The sequence below is a fragment of the Terrapene carolina genome, unplaced genomic scaffold, assembly GCF_002925995.2.
Source record: "Terrapene carolina triunguis isolate 2854851 unplaced genomic scaffold, T_m_triunguis-2.0 Scaffold421, whole genome shotgun sequence".
Classification (NCBI taxonomy): Eukaryota; Metazoa; Chordata; order Testudines; family Emydidae; genus Terrapene; species Terrapene triunguis.
The window spans coordinates 626028-649017 of NW_020664772.1; the positions used below are offsets into that span (position 1 = coordinate 626028).

At 48.9% G+C, this 22990-nt stretch overlaps 1 protein-coding gene across 1 annotated transcript; it reads left to right on the top strand.

The window, feature by feature from the left end:
* Positions 1-20751, top strand: LOC113405106 (zinc finger protein 345-like). Its single transcript, XM_029913028.1, has 3 exons — positions 1-70; positions 7176-9211; positions 20512-20751. Exons 2-3 carry the CDS (start codon positions 7184-7186, stop codon positions 20749-20751), a joined length of 2268 nt encoding a protein of 755 aa, XP_029768888.1. The 5' UTR covers positions 1-70; positions 7176-7183.
* The last annotated feature ends 2239 nt before the right edge of the window (positions 20752-22990 follow it).

Consider the following 22990-nt stretch of genomic DNA (forward strand, 5'->3'; position numbering starts at 1 on the left):
GAGATTGCGATCAGCTGGCCCCGGATAACCGCGTTTGCCGAGTCGCACAGGAGGAGAGGATTGGTCTCTGGTAAGTCGCTGTGGGTGAGGCAGTCAGAGATTGCAGTGCTTTGCTATCCTGGACTCTGCCCCCACCCCTCTGGCTGAGACCCTCGCTACTTTGGGGGAGGGGGAGAGAGGCGAGGTGGAGTGCTGGGGGGTACGGCAGGTGAAATTCCCCACTCCACAGAGGGCCAGCAGCACAAGGAATGGGTGGAGGGGGGGGAGGGAATGGATGGACTAGCAGGAGCTCAGGTCACAGCTCACCAAGACACCTTTCTGTCGCACTAGTCTCACTCCAAGACCCTGATCCTGCAAACGGGTGAACAGGGGCACAGGTAAAAGGATCCAGCAGCATGGATCTGAGGCAGAATTGGGGCCCATATGAGGCTTGCTGAGCTGCAGAGGGCAAAGCACGTGTCAAAAATGCAAACTGCAAAGAACAAGGAAAGGCAGAAGAAAAGTGTTTTTAAATAAATCTTTAACCACACACAGACTAATATGCAATGGTTGCTAGGTAATTATTTTTCCTTTGCAATTGACCTGTAATTGTCTGTAAATGTAGGGCTGGGATTCACTAGCAGGCTCTCGTTGCTTTGGGCTATTCTGATGACACAAATCAGCCAGAAACAAAGGTGCTGGTTATGCCAGGTTAGAACTGCATTGCACTGAGCAGAAGCCAGGAAGTTACTGATGAATCCGTCCAGATGCAACCTCAGCAGATGCAACCCCAACAGCATTCATACTACACTAGAATGGGGCCCTAGTCTGAAAAGTGACCACCTTCCTCAACAGCCCTGCTCCTTGTGTGCGTCAGCCAGAACTGCTGACTTCACATAAATAAGTTCTTACTGCTTTTTACCCCTGCATGGACCTCACTACAGGACTGAGGCCTTGTACGGTGCTATTGTTCTTTATTCCTGCTAGCCCTGAGCCAACCTAGCTCTAGCTCACCCATGATCAACAGCCTTGTGAATTAAATTCTGATTGCACATACATTGTTGTTGGTGAGGTGTAAGGCAATGGAAAAAACAGCTTGGTTTTCAGACTGCAGGCTCACTTTATCCAGCTAAGCATTAAGAAAAAATACATAATATGACTAGCATGGTCTAATGGTTAGAGCACACAGAAGAATTAAGTTTAATCTGGGCTCCGCCACTGACCTTTGGGGTGACTTTGAGCAAATCTCTTCCCTCTCTATCTCTCTTTCCCCTCTCCCCCTTTGTCTTGTGCATTGCAGCAGTGAGCTCGGTGGGCCAAGTCTCTTACTATGTATATGTGCAGCACTGGGCACCATGGGGCCTTGAACTCATTTTTAATAACTTTAGCTCAACAGATTTCAGCTGAGAAATCACAGACACCATAAACATGAGCCCTCTTGGGGCTGTTTTCATGGATCACTTTAATGGTGTTGTGCTAAGTACTCGAAAGTCAGGAATTGCCCATGTGAAGGTTGATCATGCAGCCGTCCCTCTGTTCCCTTTGTGCAAACACACTGCAATCCAGTCTTTAACTTGCTATTTCTCATCAAATACAGTGAAACACACCATTTTTCTGACATTCTTAGATACTTTGGGGTGAGTCGGGTATTTTTTTGTTTGTTTGTTTGTTTTTCCTTTTTAATAGATGAGATTTTCACATGTGCTAGGCAGAGCAAGTCATTCTGCAGCTTCACCTGTGTGTGAAATCAGTGTTTTTCAGCGACTGGTCCGTGGACAGGCGCCAGTCCCTGAGATCTCCCTGACACAGTTTAGGAAGGCAGCAAGCCAGTCCCTGGTATCAGCAAGGTTGAGAAACACTCTGCTAAATAAAGTGTTTTTCTTTTGAGATAAGTACATTTCCATTCAACTAACACATTCTGCTCTGAAATTCTCTCTTGCAATTTTTAATTCACTGAAACACTGTGTCTTCCTTGCGCAAAGGTGAACAAAGCTGGAATAGCTCTGAAAATAAGCTAGCATAGTAACGTGTCTTGGTTGGTGCGCTTCAGCGTCCCACATAGTCTGCAGTTTCTAATAGACCTGAACAAACTCCCTCACTGGAAACTATGTCTGCAAATGATGGCTTAGCTCTGCCAGCACCCCAGCTGGTGCACATCGCTTTAGCTCTGCTGAAGCCAAACTTTAATTTGAAGTCAGTGGCGCTTTGCCAATTTACACCAGCTGAGGATCTGGCTGAAGATTGTTTTGCAAGCTGTCATCTCCCCTTTGTTTGCAGATAGGTTCTGATTTGCTCTTTTGCAAGTATTCACATCCCTCTCCTTGGCTCTTTGCCTTTCTGTATCGTCGCCACAATGAAATGCATTAACCCATCTGCCCAGACTTCCTGCTCCAGAGGAGATTCCATGTTCCTTGTCCATCTGAGTCCGGTGTGATTACAGAAGGCAGTTCTGTCTCTGAATTCTTCTTATAACTCTATTTCTACCTTTGCGCTGACTTTGTTAACCCTTTGGCTATGCCTATACTAGATGCGCGTTACCAGTGTAGGAATATGGATGTACTATATTTGCAAAGTGCTCCTAATGTGGACCCAGCTATCCTGGCTAAGATATGTGCTGTCCACCCCTCATGAGCGAAAACAAGTAATACCAGTAAAACCGCGCTTTTGCTTGTGTAGCTGTGTCCACACGACATACTTCTGCCAGCACAGCCCTGCTGGTCAGGGATCACACCTCTTCACGCCCCTGACCGTCATAGCAATGCCAGCGGAAGTCTGTAGTATAGACATAGCCTTTGTTAAGATGCACTGGGAAGATAGTGTGGGACTTCATTTACAGGATCTTACCCATGGCAGGGCAACAAACCTTTCTCCTTTTATGGCTCCATCTAGCTTTCTAAGGCCTGCACATATCTGGACTTTTACTATTGCTTTGTGGTTTAGGCTACAAACTGCCACTGTTAAAAACTATTTATAGGCCATTATTGCCTAGACATCCCATCCAATATCAGAGCTTCTTTGTGCTGGTCACTGCAGAGACACAGTTTCTATCCTAAAGGTCTTACAGTCTCAGTGAAGACCCACAAAAGGGGTATCATTATTGGTGGGGAGCTGAGGGCCAGAGAGATGAAGGGCCTTGCCCAGGGGCAGTGAGCAAGTCCGTGACAGAGCTGGCACTTGAATCTAGATCTCCTGAAGGCTAGGCTATGATTACAATGCCAGCCTTCCTGTTGCCCTTCTTTCTCTATTCCTGTTACCTGCTCTACACATGTTGGGCTCGGGCAGGGCAGAATTCCCCTGGGTTAGGCTGTTGCTGGAGGCGAGCCTCATGGTCTGTGTCACTTCACAATCCTGCCTCTTGCACTCTGTCTGCACTGCCCCCATCAGCTGGGTTTGTGAGTACTCTGTGACGGGCTCAGTTTGTGCTCCTGCCACACGGTAACCATGGTAGCTGCAGCCTGTCGTTATTGCCAGAGGCCTCAGCTGGCACCTGGCTCTCTTTCTGTAACCAGTTCATCCTGCCGCTTTGTTACAGTGCAGATGGGCCACCCTGGCAGAGCCCATGGGGCTGTGCCAGCTGCTGCTCCTTTCCCTCTCAGAGCCCTATACACCCCTGGATGGAGGGCCATCCCGAAACCTAGGCACCACTCGAGGGTGGCATGGCTATGATGTGCTCTTCCTCTGCATGGGGGTGGATTTCACCCCATACAGATAAAATCCAGCAGCCACAGGCCTCAAACAGGACACGGCTCTGCTAGCTCTTCTTTGAAGTTGAGCTTAGTTTATCATAATAGTGTTGTAGTCGTGTGGGTCCCAGGATATTGGAGAGACAAGGTGGGGGAGATGATATATTTTACTGGACCGACTTCTGTTGGGGAGAGAGACAAGCTCTTGGACTACACAGAGGTTTTCTTCAGGTCTGTGAAAACTCAAAAGCTTGTCTCTTTCACTAACAGAAGTTGATCCAATACAAGATATTACCTCGCCCACCTTGTCTCTCTATTATGATAAGACATGCCTGAATCTGCTGTGAGATCAGAGCCTGCTAGTGGTACATTCTGCCGGTTCTCCATGCCTGGTGGAAAATAGGAACACAATCTGTTTTACCAACTGAGAAGAGGGCCACATTGTGTCAGGTGCTGTATACACACACATTGCAATCAGAGTTGCGACTGCAGTACAGATAGCATACCTGCACTAGCTTTAACCTAGCTAGCATGGCTAAAAATAGTAGTAAAGCCAGGTCAGCACAGACCACAGTGTGGATTAGCAATGCCAGTACATTGCTTGTAAAGCCCATGCTGCTGTGTCTTCACTGTTATTTTAATTTAATTTTAAATGAAGCTTCTTAAACATTTTAAAAACCTTATTTACTTTACATACAACAATAGTTTAGTTATATATTATAGACTTATAGAAAGAGACCTTCTAAAAATGTTAAAATGTATTACTGGCACGCGAAACCTTAAATTAGAGTGAATAAATGAAGACTTGGCACACCACTTCTGAAAGGTTTAGACCAGGAGTTGGCAACAGACAAAGGTTGGGAGGGGAAAGAGAGGTGCAGTGACTCACCGCCGGGTCACAGAGCTAGGACTAGAACCCAGGAGAGCCCTTCCTGCCTGTCCTGTGCCTTTTGCACCACATCATGCTGCCTTTCAAGAATTGAGGGTTTCTGTTGTCAACAGTGAGAGGCTCAGTCCTGCTCTCATTAACATTATGGGGAGGTTTTTGCCATTGACTTTGGTGAGTGAGATTAAGCGCTACGTCTGTTTCTCTGCAAACAATTAGCCTTGTGCTTTATTTCTGTGGTGGGGCTACTCAAGTGCTTAAAGTTAAGCAAGTGCATACATGTTTGCAAGATCAGGGTCTGTGTTTGTGTGCTAGAATACTACCCTCTATCACCTGGTTTAAGTTTACAAAGGAAACAAAGGTATTTCTGTATGTAGCAGGATTCTTCCTTTATGCTTAACATGCCTGTGTTTGTAGAACCTCTGGAGCTGGGGTTTTCACCCTGGTTCGGTTGGGGTGTGTTTAACTATGGAAAAGAGGACAGTCTCTTCATAGGAAAGGTTGCAACCACAGTCCCATTGCTAAGGGTGATTTTGATCCCTCTCATAAATCAAAATTCCTTGTGCTTCCACACGATTCAAGTTAATTCTCCTTGGCACGCAGTGCATTCCTGAAATATTTTGTAAGTACTTTCTGACAGGAAAAAAACGAAAAATGGTTCCTTTAGAAAATTTTGGAAAGGGGCTAAGGTTTGTTTGTGCCCAGTAAAATCACACAGCTCCACCAGAGCTGTCCAGAAAACGGGGGGGGGATTTCAGCAAATTGGAAGTTGTTCCTCATCCCATTCCATTCCACAATAGTTCCATATTTCATTTTCACAATTTCCTGTGGAATTTCCTACTTACAATACAAGTTGGTTGCAAACTTAACAATGGAGGGAGTCTCGCCTCAGTAAAATGAGCCTTATTTTAGTCCCTCTCTCTAACTTCACCTGGACTAAACCGATCCTTCTGGAATTTCATACAAGTGATCTTATGCCCAAGTAGAAAAATCTCTGGACAATCTGAGACAAAAATGGTAAATCATTGGGGCAATCTGATTCAGAAAATGAAGTGATCTCAGTCCTTTAACATTTTTCTACCCTTGATTTATCTCATCATATATGATTAGGCCAGACATAGCAATCACTTGGTGAAATCCTCCAGCCTGTATTACGAGAGTTTAGACTAGATGATCACAACGGTCCCTTCTGGTGTTAAGCCCTGTGAATCCAAAATCACTGGACATAAAAACTCCAGATGTGCTTTAATCAGTGCTTTTGGTGAGGAGTGGGGCTGCTAGCTAGTTTGGGTGGCAGGAATTTGGGAACAGGGAGGAATTTAGATTATGATACTTATATTGAATGGTACCTTACTCCATGAGCGATCCCAGTGAAATTGTTATTGGATTCAGTAATTGGGTGGAATTATACTGGAGGTCAGACTAGATGATTTAATTGGCCCTTCTGGCCTTAACATCTATGAATCTATGCGCAAGCAAACTATGTGTTATAATATGGCTAAATGTAAGTGTATACATCTAGGAACAAAGAATGCAGGTCATGCTTACAGGATGGGGGACTCAATCCTGGGAAGTAGTGACCTTGAAAAGAACTTGGGGGTCATGGTGGGTAATCAGCTGAACATGAGTTCCAAGTGCGAAGCTGTGGCCAAAAGGGCTAATGCATCCTTGGATGCATAAACAAGGGAATCTTGAGTAGGAGTAGAGAGGTTATTTTATCTCTGTATTTGGCACTGGTGCAAACACCGCTGGAATATTGGGTCCAGTTCTGGTGCCCACGATTCAAGAAAGAAGTTGATAAATTGGAGGGGGTTCAGAAAAGAGCCACAAGAATGATCAAAGGATTAGAAAACCTGCCTGCTGGTGATAGACTCAAGGAGCTCAATCTATTTAGCTTAACAAAGAAGGTTAAGGGGTGACTTCATCAGACTACAAGTACCTACATGGGGAACATATTTAATAACAGGCTCTTCAGTGTAGCAGAGAATGGTCTAACATGATCCAATGGATGGGAGATGAAGCTAGACAGATTCAAACTGGAAATAAGGCATACATTTTTAACAGTCAGAGTAATTAGCCATTGGAACAATTTACCAAGGATTGCAGTGGATTCTCCATCATTGACAATTTTTGAATCAAGATTGGGTGCTTTTCTAAAAGGTCTCCTCTAGGAAGTATCTTGGGGAAGTTCTCTGGCCTGTGTTCTACAGGAGGTTAACCTAGATGATCACAAATGGTCCATTCTGGCCTTGGAATCTATGACTCTCTGATTTAATGGGCCATTCTGGTCTTGACTTCATAGATGTTAATGGGACTGTTCGCAGCATACAGTGCTACTCGGTAAAGCTATGAGAATCTGGCCCCTGTTTCTCAAAAGGGTTTCTCATTACATGTCATGAGGTGGGTGGCTAGGTGAGGGGAAGCAGTGGGTGGGAGCTGGTGGGGGGAAGAGGGAGGCTGCCAGGGAGGGGAAGGGGTGACGGGAGCAGTCTGGCAGAGCCGGCTCCTGATTTTTTCCGTTGTGTTGATGGGTATTTGAATATGTGACAGACCCTCTCCAATTCCCTTCTCCAAAGTTTCCTTTCCTAGACCCAGGGAGTTACTGGATTCTCTCGTTGTTCCAGCAGATGATGGAATGGTGAGTGAGAATGAGGAGGAGGATGCTCAGCAGGGAGGCCTTGAGAAGGTGGATGCCCAAGGGACGATGCCGGGCAAGTCCAAGGGGAGCGCTCCCCAGAGCGCTGATGTGGGGAAGGCCAGCGAGGGCCTGCAGAAAGTAGAAGGACAGCCAAGGAAGCCCTCAGGCAAGAGGCAGGGCAAATCCGCTCACCGTGGTTTCAAGAAGTTCCACCAGCGGAGCCTGCTGGGGCACAGCCGGTGCCATGACTGCGGCAAGAGCCTGGGCTTCGGCTCAGGCTTCAACAAGCGGCCACGGCTGCGCAGCGCTGAGAAGCCCTACAAGTGCAACGAGTGCGGCAAGTGCTTCCGGCTCAGCTCCACTCTCATCACCCACCAGCGCCGCCACGCCAGCGAGAAGCCCTACAAGTGCGCCGACTGCGGCAAGAGCTTCAGCGTGGGCTCGGCCTTCATCCAGCACCAGCGGGTCCACACTGGCGGCGTCAAGCCCTGCCAGTGCAACGTCTGCGGCAAAAGCTTCAGTGCCAGCACCAGCCTGGTCAAGCACCAGAAGCTGCACCTGGAAGAGAAGCCTTACAAGTGCGATGAGTGTGGCAAGGGCTTTAACTGGAACTCGCACTTGGAGCGCCACCGGCGCATCCACACCGGCGAGAAGCCCTACACCTGCCCCGAATGTGGGAAGAGCTTCAGCTGGAGCTCCCACCTGGACCGCCACCGCCGCACCCACTTGGGCGGGGAGAAGGCCTGCAAGTGCACTGACTGCGGTCGCTGCGTTGGCCCCAACGGCACCAAGCCCCAGCGCGGAGCAGGAGGAGCTGCCGCCGCTGCCGAGAAGCCCTACCAGTGCCCCGAATGTGGCAAGGGCTTCAACAAGAGTGCCACATTGGCCAAGCACCGGCGTTCCCACACGGGCGACAAGCCCTACAAGTGCGAGGAGTGTGGCAAGAGCTTCGGGCTGAGCGCCTCCCTGCTGCAGCACCAGCGGAGCCACGCGGCTGGCAAGCCCTACCAGTGCGGCGACTGTGGCAAGAGCTTCGCCTGGAGTTCCCACCTGGATCGGCACCGGCGCATCCACATGGGCGAGAAGCCCTACCGCTGCGGGGACTGCGGCAAGAGCTTCTCGCAGAGCTCCCACCTGGAGCGGCACCAGCGGGTGCACCTGGGCTCGGAGCAGCCCTGCCAGTGCACTGACTGCGGGAAGAGCTTCCTGGCCAGCGCCAAGCGGCGCCGCGTGCTGAGCGGGGAGCGTCCCTGCAAGTGCACTGACTGCGGGAAGAGCTTCCTGTGGGGCTCCCGCGCCAGGCCTTCCCCCGTGGCGGAGAGGACCCACAAATGCACGGAATGCGGGAAGAGCTTCACCTACCGGGCAGAGAACGTCAAGCACCAGGGCACGCAGACGGGTGAGAAGCCCTACACCTGCCCTGAGTGCGGCAAGAGCTTTGGGCAGAACTCGGCCCTGGTGAAGCACCGGCGCATGCACACCGGCGAGAAGCCCTACAAGTGCGGGGACTGCGGGAAGAGCTTCAGCGTCCGCTCCAACCTTATCAAGCACCAGCGCACCCACCTGGGCGAGAAGCCCTACAAGTGCCCTGACTGCGGCAAGGGCTTCATCCAGAAGTCGGACCTGACCAAGCACCGGCGCATGCACACTGGGGAGAAGCCCTACAAGTGCAACGTCTGCGGGAAGTGCTTCAGCGTCAGCTCCAACCTCATCAAGCACCAGCGCATCCACCTGGGTGAGAAGCCCTACCAGTGCTCCGAGTGTGGCAAGAGCTTCATCCAGCGCTCGGAACTCACCATCCACCAGCGCGTGCACACCGGCGAGAAGCCCTACAAGTGCCCTGAGTGTGGGAAGTGCTTCAGCCGCAGCTCCCACCTTAACCGGCACCAGCGCACCCACACCGGCGACAAGCCCTCGCTGCTCTCTGCCACCAAGAACTCCGCTGCTGCCGCTGCCAGCAACCCCCTGCAGGCCTCCTCCGCCTTCTCCTCTGCCTCCTTCTCCTCCCCGCTGGGCACCTCCTCCGCCCCCCTCCCCACTCTACCCTCTTTCCCTTCCTCCCCCTCACCCATCTCCATCCCCACCCTCTCCAACAACCCGCTGGATCTGCCCTGGGCCCTGTCCTTCCCGTCCCGTGCCTTCCCCCACCCTTCCTTCCCCTCGCCTGCTCCGTCCGGGGCCCCGGCCTCATCACTGATAAACTAACCGCCCCCCGCAGCCTCTCTGTTCCCCCTCGCTCCCCCTAATTCTCACTTGCCTCCCTCTTCACCACCTCCATATCTTCCCCCCTCTGCCCTGCCTTTTGCCACCCCTCTCACTCTCCCTGCTCCCAGGGCTGTGCAGTTGGCTTCCTACTCTCCTGCTTTTTCCTCCTTCCCCATTCCTTCTCCTCCTCCAAAATTCACACCATCCACCTCTTCTTCTTCTCTCCCCTCTCCTTTCCCTTCACACGTCTGGCTCCTCCCACTTCCCCTCCCTTCTCGGTGCCTCCAGCTTCCATGCTGGTGTCCCATCCAACATGACTGCAACTTGTTTCCTGTCCCCAACGTGCTCATCTGACTTGCAGTGCTGGATCAGTTTCCTTGACTCTCTCTTGACCTGCTCCTCACCGCATCCAGTTCCCTTTCTGGCCCCTCTTGGGCTCTGAGTTCTTATTCCCCAGTAATCAAGTCACCTCTTTCCATACAGCCCTCTTCCCGCATACCACCTGCCCAGCTTGACGTTCCTCCCATGATCTCCCGTCTGTGCCTTCCTTGATGTTCTCAGCTCCTTCCTCATCTCACTACAAATTCACACCGAGAAGTGTGAGATTCATTATTTACAATCCATTAGCCATGGAATCCCTCGCACCTCCATCCTTTCTTGTCTATATCACCATGCCCTGGCTTATGCTTCTATTCCAACTTCCTTGCTATAGGGGGTCTCTGGAGAATATCCTATGATGATGCATATTTCCTCCACTGAAGGTTAATACTCATTCTGTTCTACCATCTTCCTTGCCTAACTCTGCCCATCACCCATCCCTCGATCTAGGTACCATCCAGTGCCTATTTCTCCCTGATTATAGCCTAGAGCTAGATGAACAACAGGGAAAGTGATTTGTGAATATGTTCGTGTTCAAATGGGATAAGTCTATTTTGTTCACCTTTGTGGGATCATATTATTCTGTTATTGTTATTCACAAGTAGAGCTGTTCAGTTTTTTTTTTTTTTTTTTTAAGAAAATATTTTTGGACAAAACGTCCTTTTTCAAAAATGAACAGTTTTGCAAAATCATTTGGGTTTTTGTTTTTTTCAAATTTTTCAATTTTGTTTTTTACAGAAATGTTGCAAATATTTTAGCCTCTTGTTCTTTGAGGTGAGTTGTTTTTTTGTTTTGTTTTGTTTTTTTTCACTTTTTCGTGTCATTTTAGGTTTCCATTTTGTTTTATTTCCATTGCCAATTTTGATTGGTAGGCTTAGTAAAATGCTGGTAATTATTCAAAATCAAAACAAATCTTTCATTGTCAAAAAATTTCCATTTCAGATTCAAACATTCCATTTGCTAAAATTAAGATTTTCAAAAATGAAGACTAATCTATGAAAAAATTCTGAAAATTTAGAAAAAATGAAAATTCAATAACAATTATTAAAAACAAAGGAACAAAAATACTTTTGAAATGTTCACAGTTAAAAAAGAAAAGTTTCAGCCAGTTTTATTAATTGGAGTGCCTGCAACTTATTTGTGAAAATGTTCACAAATCCAGAACTTTTCCACAAATTTTCATATTCATATGTATCTGGGGTAGCCGGGTTAGTCTGTATCCACAAAAACAACAAGGAGGCACCTTAAAGACTAACAGATTTATTTGGGCATAAGCTTTCATGGGATGCATCTGAAGAAGTGAGGTTTTTTACCCACAAAAGCTTATGCCCATATTCATATGTGTTTGTTCGAAAATATGCACTGGAAAGTGTGATATCCCTGTTTACAAAAGTTTCACTCACCTAATCAGGAAGCAGAAACAATACCAAGTGACTTAGCTGACCAATGGCACAAAAGACACACATAAAAGTAATGTATAGTCAAATTATGCCACTGGCAAACAATCCATACAATATAAATTGTTCACGTAGGTTATTCTGCCGATATTTACAAATCATTGGCGCTGGTGTTCAGCTAGTCTTTGTTGGGGTAAATAATGGAGCTGTATGAGTTTATGCCAGCCAAAGAACTGGCTCCATAAATCTATTGTAGGAACCAGGATTGGTTTGTAAACAACCCACTCACAGAAGAAAGCTAAAATCAAAACAAATATTATTCCCAATGAAAAAATTCTACCAGCTCCATTGAAAGCCTCTTGACCTGCCTCTGCTTTCAGTCCTGATCAATATTCCACCTGCCTTCTCCTCTCTCTCTCCATCCAGAACTTTGCTAAGTACTTCAGACAAGGGAAAGAAATCAATGCCATCTGGTAGTAGTCATCTGCCCCTTGACTCCCTGTCCCCCACCCATGCTGCCCCAACTCTCTTCTGAACCCCTGTTCCGTTTGCTCGTCCTTTGACCTGTCCCCATCTCCTTTCAGCTCTTGATTTCCTTTCCTCTAGTTCTCTCCTATACTAAAAAGTTAGATCGACCCAGCTACATTGCTCAAGACTATGAAAAATCCACACCCCGGAGCGACGTAGTTAAGCCGACCTAACCCCCAGTGTAGACAGCATTAGGTTAATGGAAGAATTCTTCCATTGACCTAGCTACCATCTCTCAGGGAGGTGGATTGCCTACACCGAAGGGAGAACCCCTCCTGTCAGCGCATGTTGTGTCTACACTGAAGTGCTGTAGCTGCACTGCTGTAGCATTTCAAGTGTAGAGAATCTGTATTCCTTCCATCAGCCTTCCAGCGTTCACTCCAGCACAGCAGGATCCCAGCTCCCTGACTTCCCTCCCACTCCGTCCTTACCCTGTTTCTCTGCCTCTGTTGGCAATTCCACTGTCCTCCTGACTGCCCAGAGTCACCCCCTCAGAATTATTGCGGACTCCAATCTCCATTCCCTTCTACCCCATCCTGGCTGTCCCCAGCTCCCAAACGTTCTTCCTCTTACAGCATCTCCTTTTCTTTCCCACTGCTCCCTGGCCCATGCTTTGGCCATGTCTCAACGTGACCACTGCACCCTGCTGCCCTCCAGCCTCCTTGCTTCCCACTTCACGTCCATGCTGACCATCTTCCTTGCTCTCTGTTCCAACTATACCACCCGCCTCCCAGATTCTCATCCCCGCTTCTTCCTGCAGCAGTATTGTACCCCTCGCATCCGATCCCGCAGTCTGTCCCATTTCAGCATTGATTTCGTTGGGACTCAAGCACGTACTCGAATGCTTTGCTGAGCTGGGTCCCTCATCTTCCCCTCCAAGGCTGCATGAGGCTGCTCCAGCCTGCATCCCAGATCTTATCTCCTCCTGTTCCCCACCCCCTTGCTCCATCTTCCTGCCTACATCCCCCTGCCTAATCGTGCCCCGTGTGGCCTTCAGCTGTTGGGCCAGAGCCTGAGTTAGTGCAAATCTGCATCAATGGGGCCAACACCAGGTTACGCTAGCTGAGAGGCCATATCCCATTTTCTCCATTGTGTCCCTTATGGGAAGGTGTAATAAGGAGGGAACGGAGGGGCGTATCCGGGCATTGGATACAAGTTAAACAAGAAAGTAGGAAAGGGTTAAAGCCCCAATCCTGAAACACATAAGCACATGCTTAATTGATACAGTCCCATTGAAATCAGCAGGGCGACTCACAGTGCATAAAGCTAAGCATGAGCAGCGGTGTTTGCAGGCTAAGGGCCTCAATGAATAAACCCAATAATCATAATAATTCAAGAAAAGTGCAAAGAGTTAAAAGACATTTCTGGAAAACCAGTGGAAAAAGATAGGGTTAAACACAACTGTGAAAAATGCTAAAGAGTTAAAAGAAAATCAAAAAAGAAGAAAACAAGGGTTAAAGGAAAAAAACCTAAAACATAGAAAATAAGAAAGGTTAAAGTTTTTAAAAAGAAAATAGGGAAGAGTTGAAAAACATATAACTGTAAATGGTTAAAATTAAAATAAATTAGGAAAGGATTTAAATATTAAAGAAAGGAATTGCAAGGGGTTAAAAATTAAAAGTAAATGAAAGGTTGAAAATAGAAATAAAAACCAGAATTGGATGGTATTAAAAATAAAATTTGAAATGTTTAAGAGTATAAGAAAATATATTTTAAAAAAAAAAAAAAAAAAAAAAGGAAACCGTAAAAGGTTAAAAAGTTATATAAAAATAGGAAAGCCTTTGTTGGGTTTAGCGTGTGGGTGCTGGTGGCCCGTGATGTACAGGAGGTCAGACTAGATTATCCAGTCGTCCCTTCTCGCCTTAAACTCTGATTACGTACAACAAGAAGAGGAAAGTTAAAGAAAACGTGTATTAAAAGAAATAAAAACAAGGCAACGGTTAAAGATAAAAACAGAGAAAGGGATAAAAATAATTTTTAAAACGAATAGAGAATATTTTAGGCAATGGTTCGAATCATATAAAAACAACCGAAACAAAACAATAGACAATGTGGAAAGGAGGAAACAATAAATGAGAGGAATCAGGTGCGCAGCTGATGATCCGAAAGGCATCCAGGCATCGGTGTCCAGTGAAACTGCAGATGCTGATATAGCCTGAACCCTGCAAACGCTCACACACGTGGGGTGAAATTCATCCCTGATATGGAGAACCCCCCCATGTGGAGTCACTGAGCTCAGCAACCCTGCAGGCATGCAGGTTGTAACATGAGGCCCCTGGATGAGATGTCAGCAGCTGGAACCCTGGACCTCTGGATCTCAAAGCATGAGCTGAAAGCTGTGCTGCCTGAGCTAAAAGAATTGGCTTTGATAGCTCAACAGAAGCTGCAGCAGCTCATACATCTCTGTGATCCACCACTAGAGGGGGACAGAAAACCACACTGAGTAAGCATGTGTCCCTGATCTCTTTGTGGGAAGGTGCCCTGGAACTAGTGCAAAGGGGCTACCTGTTGCTCTAGCGCAGAGGTTGGAGTAGCAGCTCCAGGGGACCTGAGCAACAGCCAGGGGCGGAGGTGGATGGAGTCTGGATATCCGGACAGAGACTGTAAACTTTACTCACCTGGGTCACCCCGTTAAGCTGGCTGGGACCATGTGTGAACAGAGTCTCATGTGTGTGTTTGCAGGATTAGGGTGTGACTGCCAACTGCCTTTCTCCGATCTGGTGGCGCTATTTACACCTGTGCAAATGTGGGTGTTAAATATTGTGAATGACCCGGCTGGAGTCCCGGGGCGGGTTCCCCTCTCGCTCACCCTGGTGTAAATCAGGAGTAACCACACCAGAGTTACACTGATGTAAAACTGATGCAACAGAGCTGAGGATCAAGCCCAGTGACTCCCATAGGACTGCTCATGTAATTGGTGCTGGCAGAATAAGCCCCTGGGGAACCCGATACACAGGCAGCTGCTCTCATGCAGATCTTTACTGGCATTCACAGTCAGTGTGGGAGTAATAAAGTTTTAGGGCCAGATCCTCAGCTGCTGGAACCTGGCAGAGCTGCATTGACTTAACTGGAGCTATGCCAATTAAACCAGCTGAGGGACTGGCTGAGGTAACTATTTGCAGGCTCATAGAAGTTCTGGGGGAAGAGACCTGGACGCCTAGCTCAATTTCAGGGCATGTTGGGACAGATCTGGAGTGATCCTGAGCACCTGCAATGATACCACCGCGATGGGCGCTAGAAAAAACCCTGCAGATACACTGGTGCTTGGCAGCTCCCCCTGGATTTGGCCCAGCATTCCGTCATGATGCTGCCGGGAACACCTCCCCATGCTGGTGGAGCAGGGTCCTGCCCTCTCTCCTTCTTCAGATCCCTGCAAAGTGCAGCTGTGCTAGTCCACTGCCCACAAAAGCTTGACTTATTTACTTGTTAATAACAAACGCTGCCCTGCTCTGTGATGCTCCAGTGACTAGTCATCTGGGGAGATACTGGGCCCAAGGCCTGCCAGAGGTCCAAGCACCAATTTGTTCCTGGACCTCTGGCAAGCTCTGGGCTCGGGGCCAAATTTCCCCCTTTCTCTGCTTCATGCGTCTGAGCTGCTGTGTTCTCTTTGTCTCTTAGGTTGTAAGCTCCTTAAAGCAGGGACCGTGTCTTTGTCTGTGTTCTGTGGGGCAAGAGCACATGCTAGCTGCTCAATGTAGAACAAACAGAGACTGTAAGTGCCCTGACTGTGGTGGTGGTGGAGGGGAAGTTGATGGCCTATCAGAGATTCCGTGCAAGAGAGAGAACCATTATTAAATGCCCGGCTGTGGCTGGAGCTCAGATCTTGCGACACATCAGAGGACCCGCTCTGGAGAGACACCCTTATAAGTGACCTGACTGAAGGGGAAAGCTTGGGTGAGAGCTCACTCCTTGTTATGCACCAGAGACTCTGCACTGGAGAGAGACCCTATAGATGCCCTGGTGAGGGCTGGCTGCAGTGCATATCAGAGGCATGAGTACCCAGCTGTCTGTCTCTGGATTCAGGGGGCATCAGCAGGTGACCCCAAGCTGATTGGTGATCCTCTGACTCCACCCAGCCTAGCAGACCCCAGGTGGGTGAGGGAGAGAGAACCATCCTCCTGTAGCTTCCTGCCCCTGGCTGAAGATTCCCTCCCCATGCCCTGCGGTCCACACTACTCCCACTGCTGGGCCCAGCAGAAGAGGAACGGAGAACCCCAGCCCTTTGGATACGTCTCCCTCATCTTCGAGCCTCGGAACAGGGATGTCGGGCATATCACGCCTTCCCAAGAGGACCTGAGACCCAGTGGCCTTCTGTCTCTTAACACGTCCGTTGCCTGGATCTGTTTCTGGGGTGGCGGTGAGCAGGTGGATGTGTCCTCATAACCCCTTTTCTTCCAAATTCTTCCAGGACGCCTCATGGGTCTCCTCCTGGTGTTCTCCACTGAGCTAAAGGGTAGTCCCTGGTTCCTATGAGAGAAACGGATGGGGACCGAGGTTGAAGGGAGCTGGGGGAGGGGGGGTTGAGTGTTTGAGGATGGGGGAGATGAGAGCCAGAGTGGGAGGGAGCTGTGGGGTGGGTAGAAATGGGATTGAATGTTTGGTGATGCGGGAATGGGAACTAGAGAGGAAGGGAGTGCTAGTTGTGGAGGATCAAATGTTGGGAGGTTATAGGATGAGGAGGAAGGGGCAGGATTGGAGAAATGCTGCCCCTCTATCATTCTCCCTCTCTGCCCTCAACCCTGCCTCCCTCCACTTCCCCATGCACAGTTTCTTCCCTTCTGTCCCATCTCCTGCTCAGACTTGACTTGGGGAGTTTCCCTGTAGCAGTGACTCAGACAAGATAAAGGAAGAACTCTTAAATCAGCAGTTCAGGGACCTGCTGGATCCAACCTATCCAGCAGGGGAAATATGGGGAGTCAGAGGAGAGAAGATGTGGGGGACGGAGGAGATAGGTGTGAGTAACACTCATGAGCATGGGATGAGAGATTCTATTCATGGAAAAATCCCTATTGCAGCATGTGATTAACCTGTGGAACCTGCGGCTGCAGGAAATTACTGGGGCACACAGCTCCACAAAGGCGTCTCCTAGCTCCAGAGTGCAGGCTGGGGCTCTGCATTGTAATAATTGCTTGACAGAGAGCTCAGTGCCTCCTCCCAGGTGGACCTGCCTTGGACCAGCACCAAGTAAAAGGACAATCTCCCTGAAGGACAGAGAGACAAATGTATCAGGTCCTGATCCTACTCCAGGCGGTGGTCCCACCTCTTCCAAGTGAAGGTCTTTGTACTATTCAAGAAAGAAGCTGGGGAGATGACCTCCCCGGTCAGGCCTGAATCCTTCCAGACCCACATCACTGAGGCCAGAGGGAGAAGACGACCTTGACATTCAGCTGGGCATCTTCCACCCCATCTGCCACAGAGTGCTGGGCTTAACCAGAGACTGACTCTCTGCCGCACTCATCCCCAGAGGGGATAAAAGCCTCATCTAGGATCAGAGATGCTGGAACCTGCCCCCTGCCTGTGAGAGTGGCTGCCAGCTGACAAGAGGTTAATGCTAAAATATTAGATGGTAATTACTTAACTACAATTTAACTGAGATTTATATATTTTCTAGTATCTGCTTGTTTGCTTTTGTAACTGGCGCCGACTGTCTCTCTCTTTGATTGCCTGTACTTTCTGATCAGCTTGGAAATGTTTTACTGCTTGTGAACAGCAACGTGCCCATTTGTTTTTCTGAAATGCAATGTACTGGATTGAAATTTTTGTGCATTGAGTTGTCATGATGGCTCCGTTTTTATTTTATTTTACTTCATTCTCTTTCTTTCGATGAGTAGTAATAAATTAGAATTTAGTTATCCCAACAGCATAGCATCTCGAGTCCTTTCGTGGGAAAAACCAGGAGAAACTGGCCTTTACCAAAGTGACACGGAGCTTTCCAAAAAGTCACTTGAAGACTTTCGTTCCATTTGAATTAGGGGAAAGAGAAGTTAATGGCTGGGATTGAGGAGCCCAACATTCAATAGGAAATTGGGAAAAATCAGTTAGCAGTACTGCCAACTGGATGTGTTCAGAAACCATCAGTCAGGCCTCAAAAAAACATGTTTTTTGCAAAATAATAAATCTTATTACTATGAATTGTTGTGTTACGGTAGTGCCTAGGAGCTGTAGTCATGGGGCTGGACTCTATTGTGCCAGATACTGTACATATTTATTGCTATTTATTGGGTATATTATGGTAGCTCTTAGGAGCCCCAGTCATGGACCAGGACCCCATTGTGTTAGGCACTGTACAAACCTTGGGTTCTTTCTCGTTGTATCCTGGTTTCTGAGGCTTGTAAGTGCCCTGGGTTCACATTTCAAGCTTTTCTCTTGAAACCACGAGGGCTAGAAACTTGGCAGGGGTGGGGGGAATGAAAGCTGAGATGCTCACATAATCATGTGATTCCAGCAGCTGCTTTGTGGCCCATGTTATGTGGGACGTCATACTACATGATCCCTTCTGGTCTTACAATCTAAGAGTCACTGTAGTATCTGAGCGCCATCCAAATAGTTATGGATTTATGCTCACAGCACCCCTGGAAGGCAGGGAATCATTGTCTTCATTCAACACAAACCCAGAGAGATTAAGGTCAAGATTTTTCAAAGTGATCTAGCAAACAGGAGCTGTTATCAGGGGAGTCTGGCGAGGGAATTCTCCAGGTGAAGGAGCAGTGACTGTGTGACCTCCTTGGGGTGAGTATGTTGGCTGTTAGTTTGGCTGTTGTGCGCTTGTTTGCTGGCTAGCTGCTGGCTTAATTGTAGTTCTTACTGAGGATCTAGCATGGTATCCCTTAATCCCTAATCCATTTAGGATTCCTTGACAAGAGTTCAGGGATAACTCAGGGAGAAAGAGGTTTAAAAAGCCAGATCCTAAGTGACAAGAGGAGCTAGCAAACAGGGGAGTTTTGTGAGGGAGTTGGGAGAGGCAGATACACCTAACAAACATACCCTAACCATAGGCCAATAACACGCCCCACCCCCCCTCGACAAAACAAAAACAAAGCAAACAAAAACCCTTGCAAGCAGGGCCGGCTTTAGGCCAATTCAACCAATTCCCCTGAATCGGGCCCCGCCCCTAAGAGGGCCCCGCGCCCAAGCCCCGGTACAGCGTACCTGCAAGAGCCTGTGCGCCGAACCGGGGTGGCCCGGCTTTCCCAGGGGGCAATTTAAAGGGCCTAGGGTTCCCAGCACGGGCTGGAGCCCCAGGCCCTTTAAATTGCCACCAGAGCCCCACTGCTGGAGCCCTGGGGTAGGGCTGCGGGGCTCTGGGGGCTATTTAAAAAGTCCGGGGCTCCCGTTGCTTCTACCGCCCTGGCCCTTTAAATAGCCGCTGGAGCCCCGCCGCTTCCCCAGGGCTCCCATGGCTATTTAAAGGGCCGGGGCGGTGGAAGCAGGGCAGCCCCGGGCCCTTTAAATAGTCCCTGAGCCCCAGGCTGCTGCTGCTACCCCGGTGGGGGAAGGAGGAGGAGGAGGGGGTACTTACCGTACAGGGTGGGCTGTACCAGCACCCTCTGCCCGCACCAGCCCCGGACCCCCTGCCCTGTCTCCAGCCAGCCCCGCACCCCCTGCCCTGCCTCCAGCCCCGCACCCCCTGCCCTGCCCGCACCAGCCCCTGTCTCCAGCCAGCCCTGCACCCCCTGTCCTGCCCGGACCAGCCCTGCACCCCCTGTCCTGCCCGCACCAGCCCCGCCCCCCCTGCCGCTGCCCACAGCCAGCCCCTGGCGCCCCCCCTGCCCTGTCTCCAGCCAACCCCTGCCGCACCCCCCTGCGGCCCTGCCCGAAGCCAGCCAGCCCCACACACACCCCTGCCCGCACCAGCCCTGCACCCTCTGCCCTGCCCACATCAGCCCTGCCCCCCCTGCCCTGCCTGTAGCCAGCCCCACACCCCCTGCCCTGTCTCCAGCCAACCCCTGCCGCACCCCCCTGCTTGAAGCCAGCCAGTCCCGCACTCCTCTGTCTCCGGCCCTGCCAACCCCTGCCACACACCCCTGCGACCCTGCCTGTAGCCAGCCAGCCCACCCCACACACCCCTGTCTCCAGCCAGCCCCGCACCCCTTGCCCTGCCTGCAGCCAGACCCTACCTCCAGTCAGCCCCTGCCCTGTCTTCAGCCAGCCCCATGTCCAGTGGTGCCCTGCAGTTCCCAGGGCAGTAACCCTGCACACCTGCTTCAATGAGGGGGGGCAAGGAGTAGCTGGGACCCACATAGTGCACACCCTAGGGTGACCAGACAGCAAGTGTGAAAAATCGGGACAGGGGGTGGGGGATAATAGGATCTTATATAAGAAAAAGACCCCAAAATCGGGACTGTCCCTATAAAATCAGGACATCTGGTCACCCTAGCACACCCCCAGGGAGTGGCGGGGACCCACACATGTGAAACGGAGCTCATTTCTAGTTCAGGCCCATCTTTTAAAAAAAGAACTTTAGGTAGGGTTAACATACATCCGTATTTTCCCGGACATGTCAGGCTTTTTGGTTCTTTTTGGACGTATGGTAACCCTATTGGTACAAAAAATACATACTGTGGCACATCCCTTATATCAGAACTTTTTATAGTGAACCGGTTGCTAAGAAATGAAAGGCTTTTTTTTACATGTATTTTTTTTTAGTCATCCCTGCCGGGGCCCCGCCGAAAATGTTCGAATTGGGCCCCGCACTTCCTAAAGCCGGCCCTGCTTGCAAGAATAAAAGTGATGCAGGCAGAAGTCCAGCAGCAGAGCGGGGGCTATCCAATTTATTGTCCTGAATGCAACATGTAAGATGATCTGCCTTGTGAGCAGATGGTGTACGTGTGTATTCAGTGCAAGCCACTCATGGCCCTCAAAGACCAAGTACTGGCTCTTGAGGCCAGAGTGGCTGAACTGGAGGAGCTAAGGGAGATAGAGAAGTACATTGATGAAACTTTCTGGACACAGTACAGTGGTCCCACCCCCAGTCTGACAGTCGCTGTGCTGTTGAGGAGGACAAAGGTCTTGGAGAAGGAGAACACCAAGCTGGAGCAGAGAAAAATGAACCCATAGTTGGCACCCCCCAGTGTGTCATGGTATCCTCTCACACTGAGTTATTAGGAAGAGACAGGTAATAGTAATGGGGGATTCGGTTATTAGAAATATATATAGCTGAGTTCAGGGGTGAAAGTAATATTAAACACTTACCAGTTCGGGGGCCCGACTCCAGGCCCCCGAAAGGGGTAGGGCATCGGGTGGAAGGGGCGGGGCTGGAGGTCAGCCTCCCCCAGCCAGCCTATCTGTGCTGCCTGGCCGGCGCTGCCCGGGGCTCCAGCAGTGATTTAAAAGGGCCTGGGGCTCTGGCCGCTGCTGATCACCGGCCCCGGGTCAGCTGCCCCTTTTGCCCCCCCAGCACTTTAACGTCGGCTGCATAGGGGCCAGTACCGGCTTCTTACCAGTATGCCGTACCTGCCTACTTTCACCCCTGGATGAGTTTATGATGACCAGGAGAACTGCATGGTGAATTGCCTGCTGGGTGTGAAGGTTGCAGGCCTCTTGAGACATCTAGACAAACTTATGTGCAGTGCTGGGGAGGAGCCGGTGGTCATGGTACATGTAGGTACCAGTGACATTGGGAAAGATTGGATAGATGCCCTCAAGGCCAGATTTAGCTGCTAGGTAAGAGATTAAAGTCTAGGACCTCCATGTAGCATTCTTATTCCAGTTCCATGAGCAAGGCCAGAACTGCTGAAACTCAATGCATGGATGAGACAATGGTATTGTGAAGAGGGATTTGGCACAGGTGGTGTTCTCATTGACCCTTCCAGTCAGGGGTAGGCCCCAGGCACAGACAAACACATATTGGAGGTGAATGCATGGACTGTGTTGCCAGGAGGGCTTCGGATTCCTCGACCATTGGATGCTGTTCCAAGAAGGACTGCTGAGCAGTGATGGGGTTCTTTTATCAAGGAAGGGGAAGAGTATCTTCACATACAGACTGGCTAATCTAGCTGTAAACTGGGCTTGATGGGTGCAGGAGACAAAAGCCAGAGGTAAGTCTAGAACATGGAGACCTACATGAAAATATCAAATCTGGGAGGAACATGGGCAATCACAGCAGGGATAAAGGAGAGACAAGGCAATATAGAGGGGAAATCTAATGAACATCTTAGATGTCTGTTTATTAATGCAAGAAGTATGGAGAATGAACAGGAGGAACTAGAAATACTAGTGAATAATCACATTTATGACATAATTGGCATCACAGATGATAATTCACATGACTAGAATATTGGTATAGAAGGGTACAGCTTGTTCAGGAAGTCTACTATAGACCAACCAGGAAGAAGAGGTGGATGAGGTTTTTTTTAAACTAGCAAAACAATCCAAAGCCCAAGAGTTGGTAGTGATGGGGGATTTCAACTACCCAGACATCTGTTGGAAAAATAATACAGCAGAGCACAGATTATCCAACCAGTTCTGGGAATGCATTGGAGACAACTTCTTTTATTCCAGAAGGTGGAGAAAGCAACTAAGGGAGAGGCTGTTCTAGATTTGATTCTGACAAAGGAGGAAATGGTTGAGAATTTAAAGGTGGAAGGCAGCTTGGGTGAAAGTGATCATGAAATGATAGAGTTCATGATTCTAAGTAAGAGGGAAAACTGCAGAATAAAGACAATGGACTTCAAGAAGGCAGGCTTTAGCAAAGACAGAGAATTGGCAGGTAAGATCCCATGGAAAGCAAGTCTAAGGGAAAAAAGACTTCAGGAGAGTTGGCAGTTTTTAAGAGTCATTATTATGATCACAAGAGCAAACTATCCCAATGCATAGGACAATGGTAAAAGACCACCCTAGCTTAACCAGGTGATCTTTAATGACCTGAAACTGAAGGGGAAAAAAAAAAAAGTAAAAAGTAAAAACTAAGACAAATTATGAAGACTGAATATTAAAAAACCACCAGCAACAGAATAATGTAGGGACAAAATTAGAAAGTCCAAGGCACAAAACAACATTTAATTAACTAGGTCCACAAAGGGTAACAAGAAAACATTTCACAATTACATTAGAAGCAGGAGGAAGACCAAGGACAGAGTAGGCCCATTACTCAGTGAGGAGGGAAAAGACAAAAATAGAAAACACAGCAATGGCCAAAGTGTTAAATGCCTCTTTTTTGTTTCACTTTCACCAAAAAGGTTAGCAGTGATCAACTAACATAGTGAATATCAGTATAAATGGGGTAGAATCTGAGGCTAAAATAGGAAAAAAACAAATTAAAAATTACTTAGACAAGTTCAATGTCCTCACAGTGGCA

Excerpts from the sequence above, each read along its gene's own strand:
- LOC113405106 (XM_029913028.1), top strand. The coding sequence starts at position 7,184 with ATGGTGAGTGAGAATGAGGAGGAGGATGCTCAGCAGGGAGGCCTTGAG. Across the intron at positions 9,212-20,511 it reads CCCCGCTGGGCACCTCCTCC|ATGGTGTACGTGTGTATTCA; the intron begins GCCCCCCTCCCC and ends CCTTGTGAGCAG.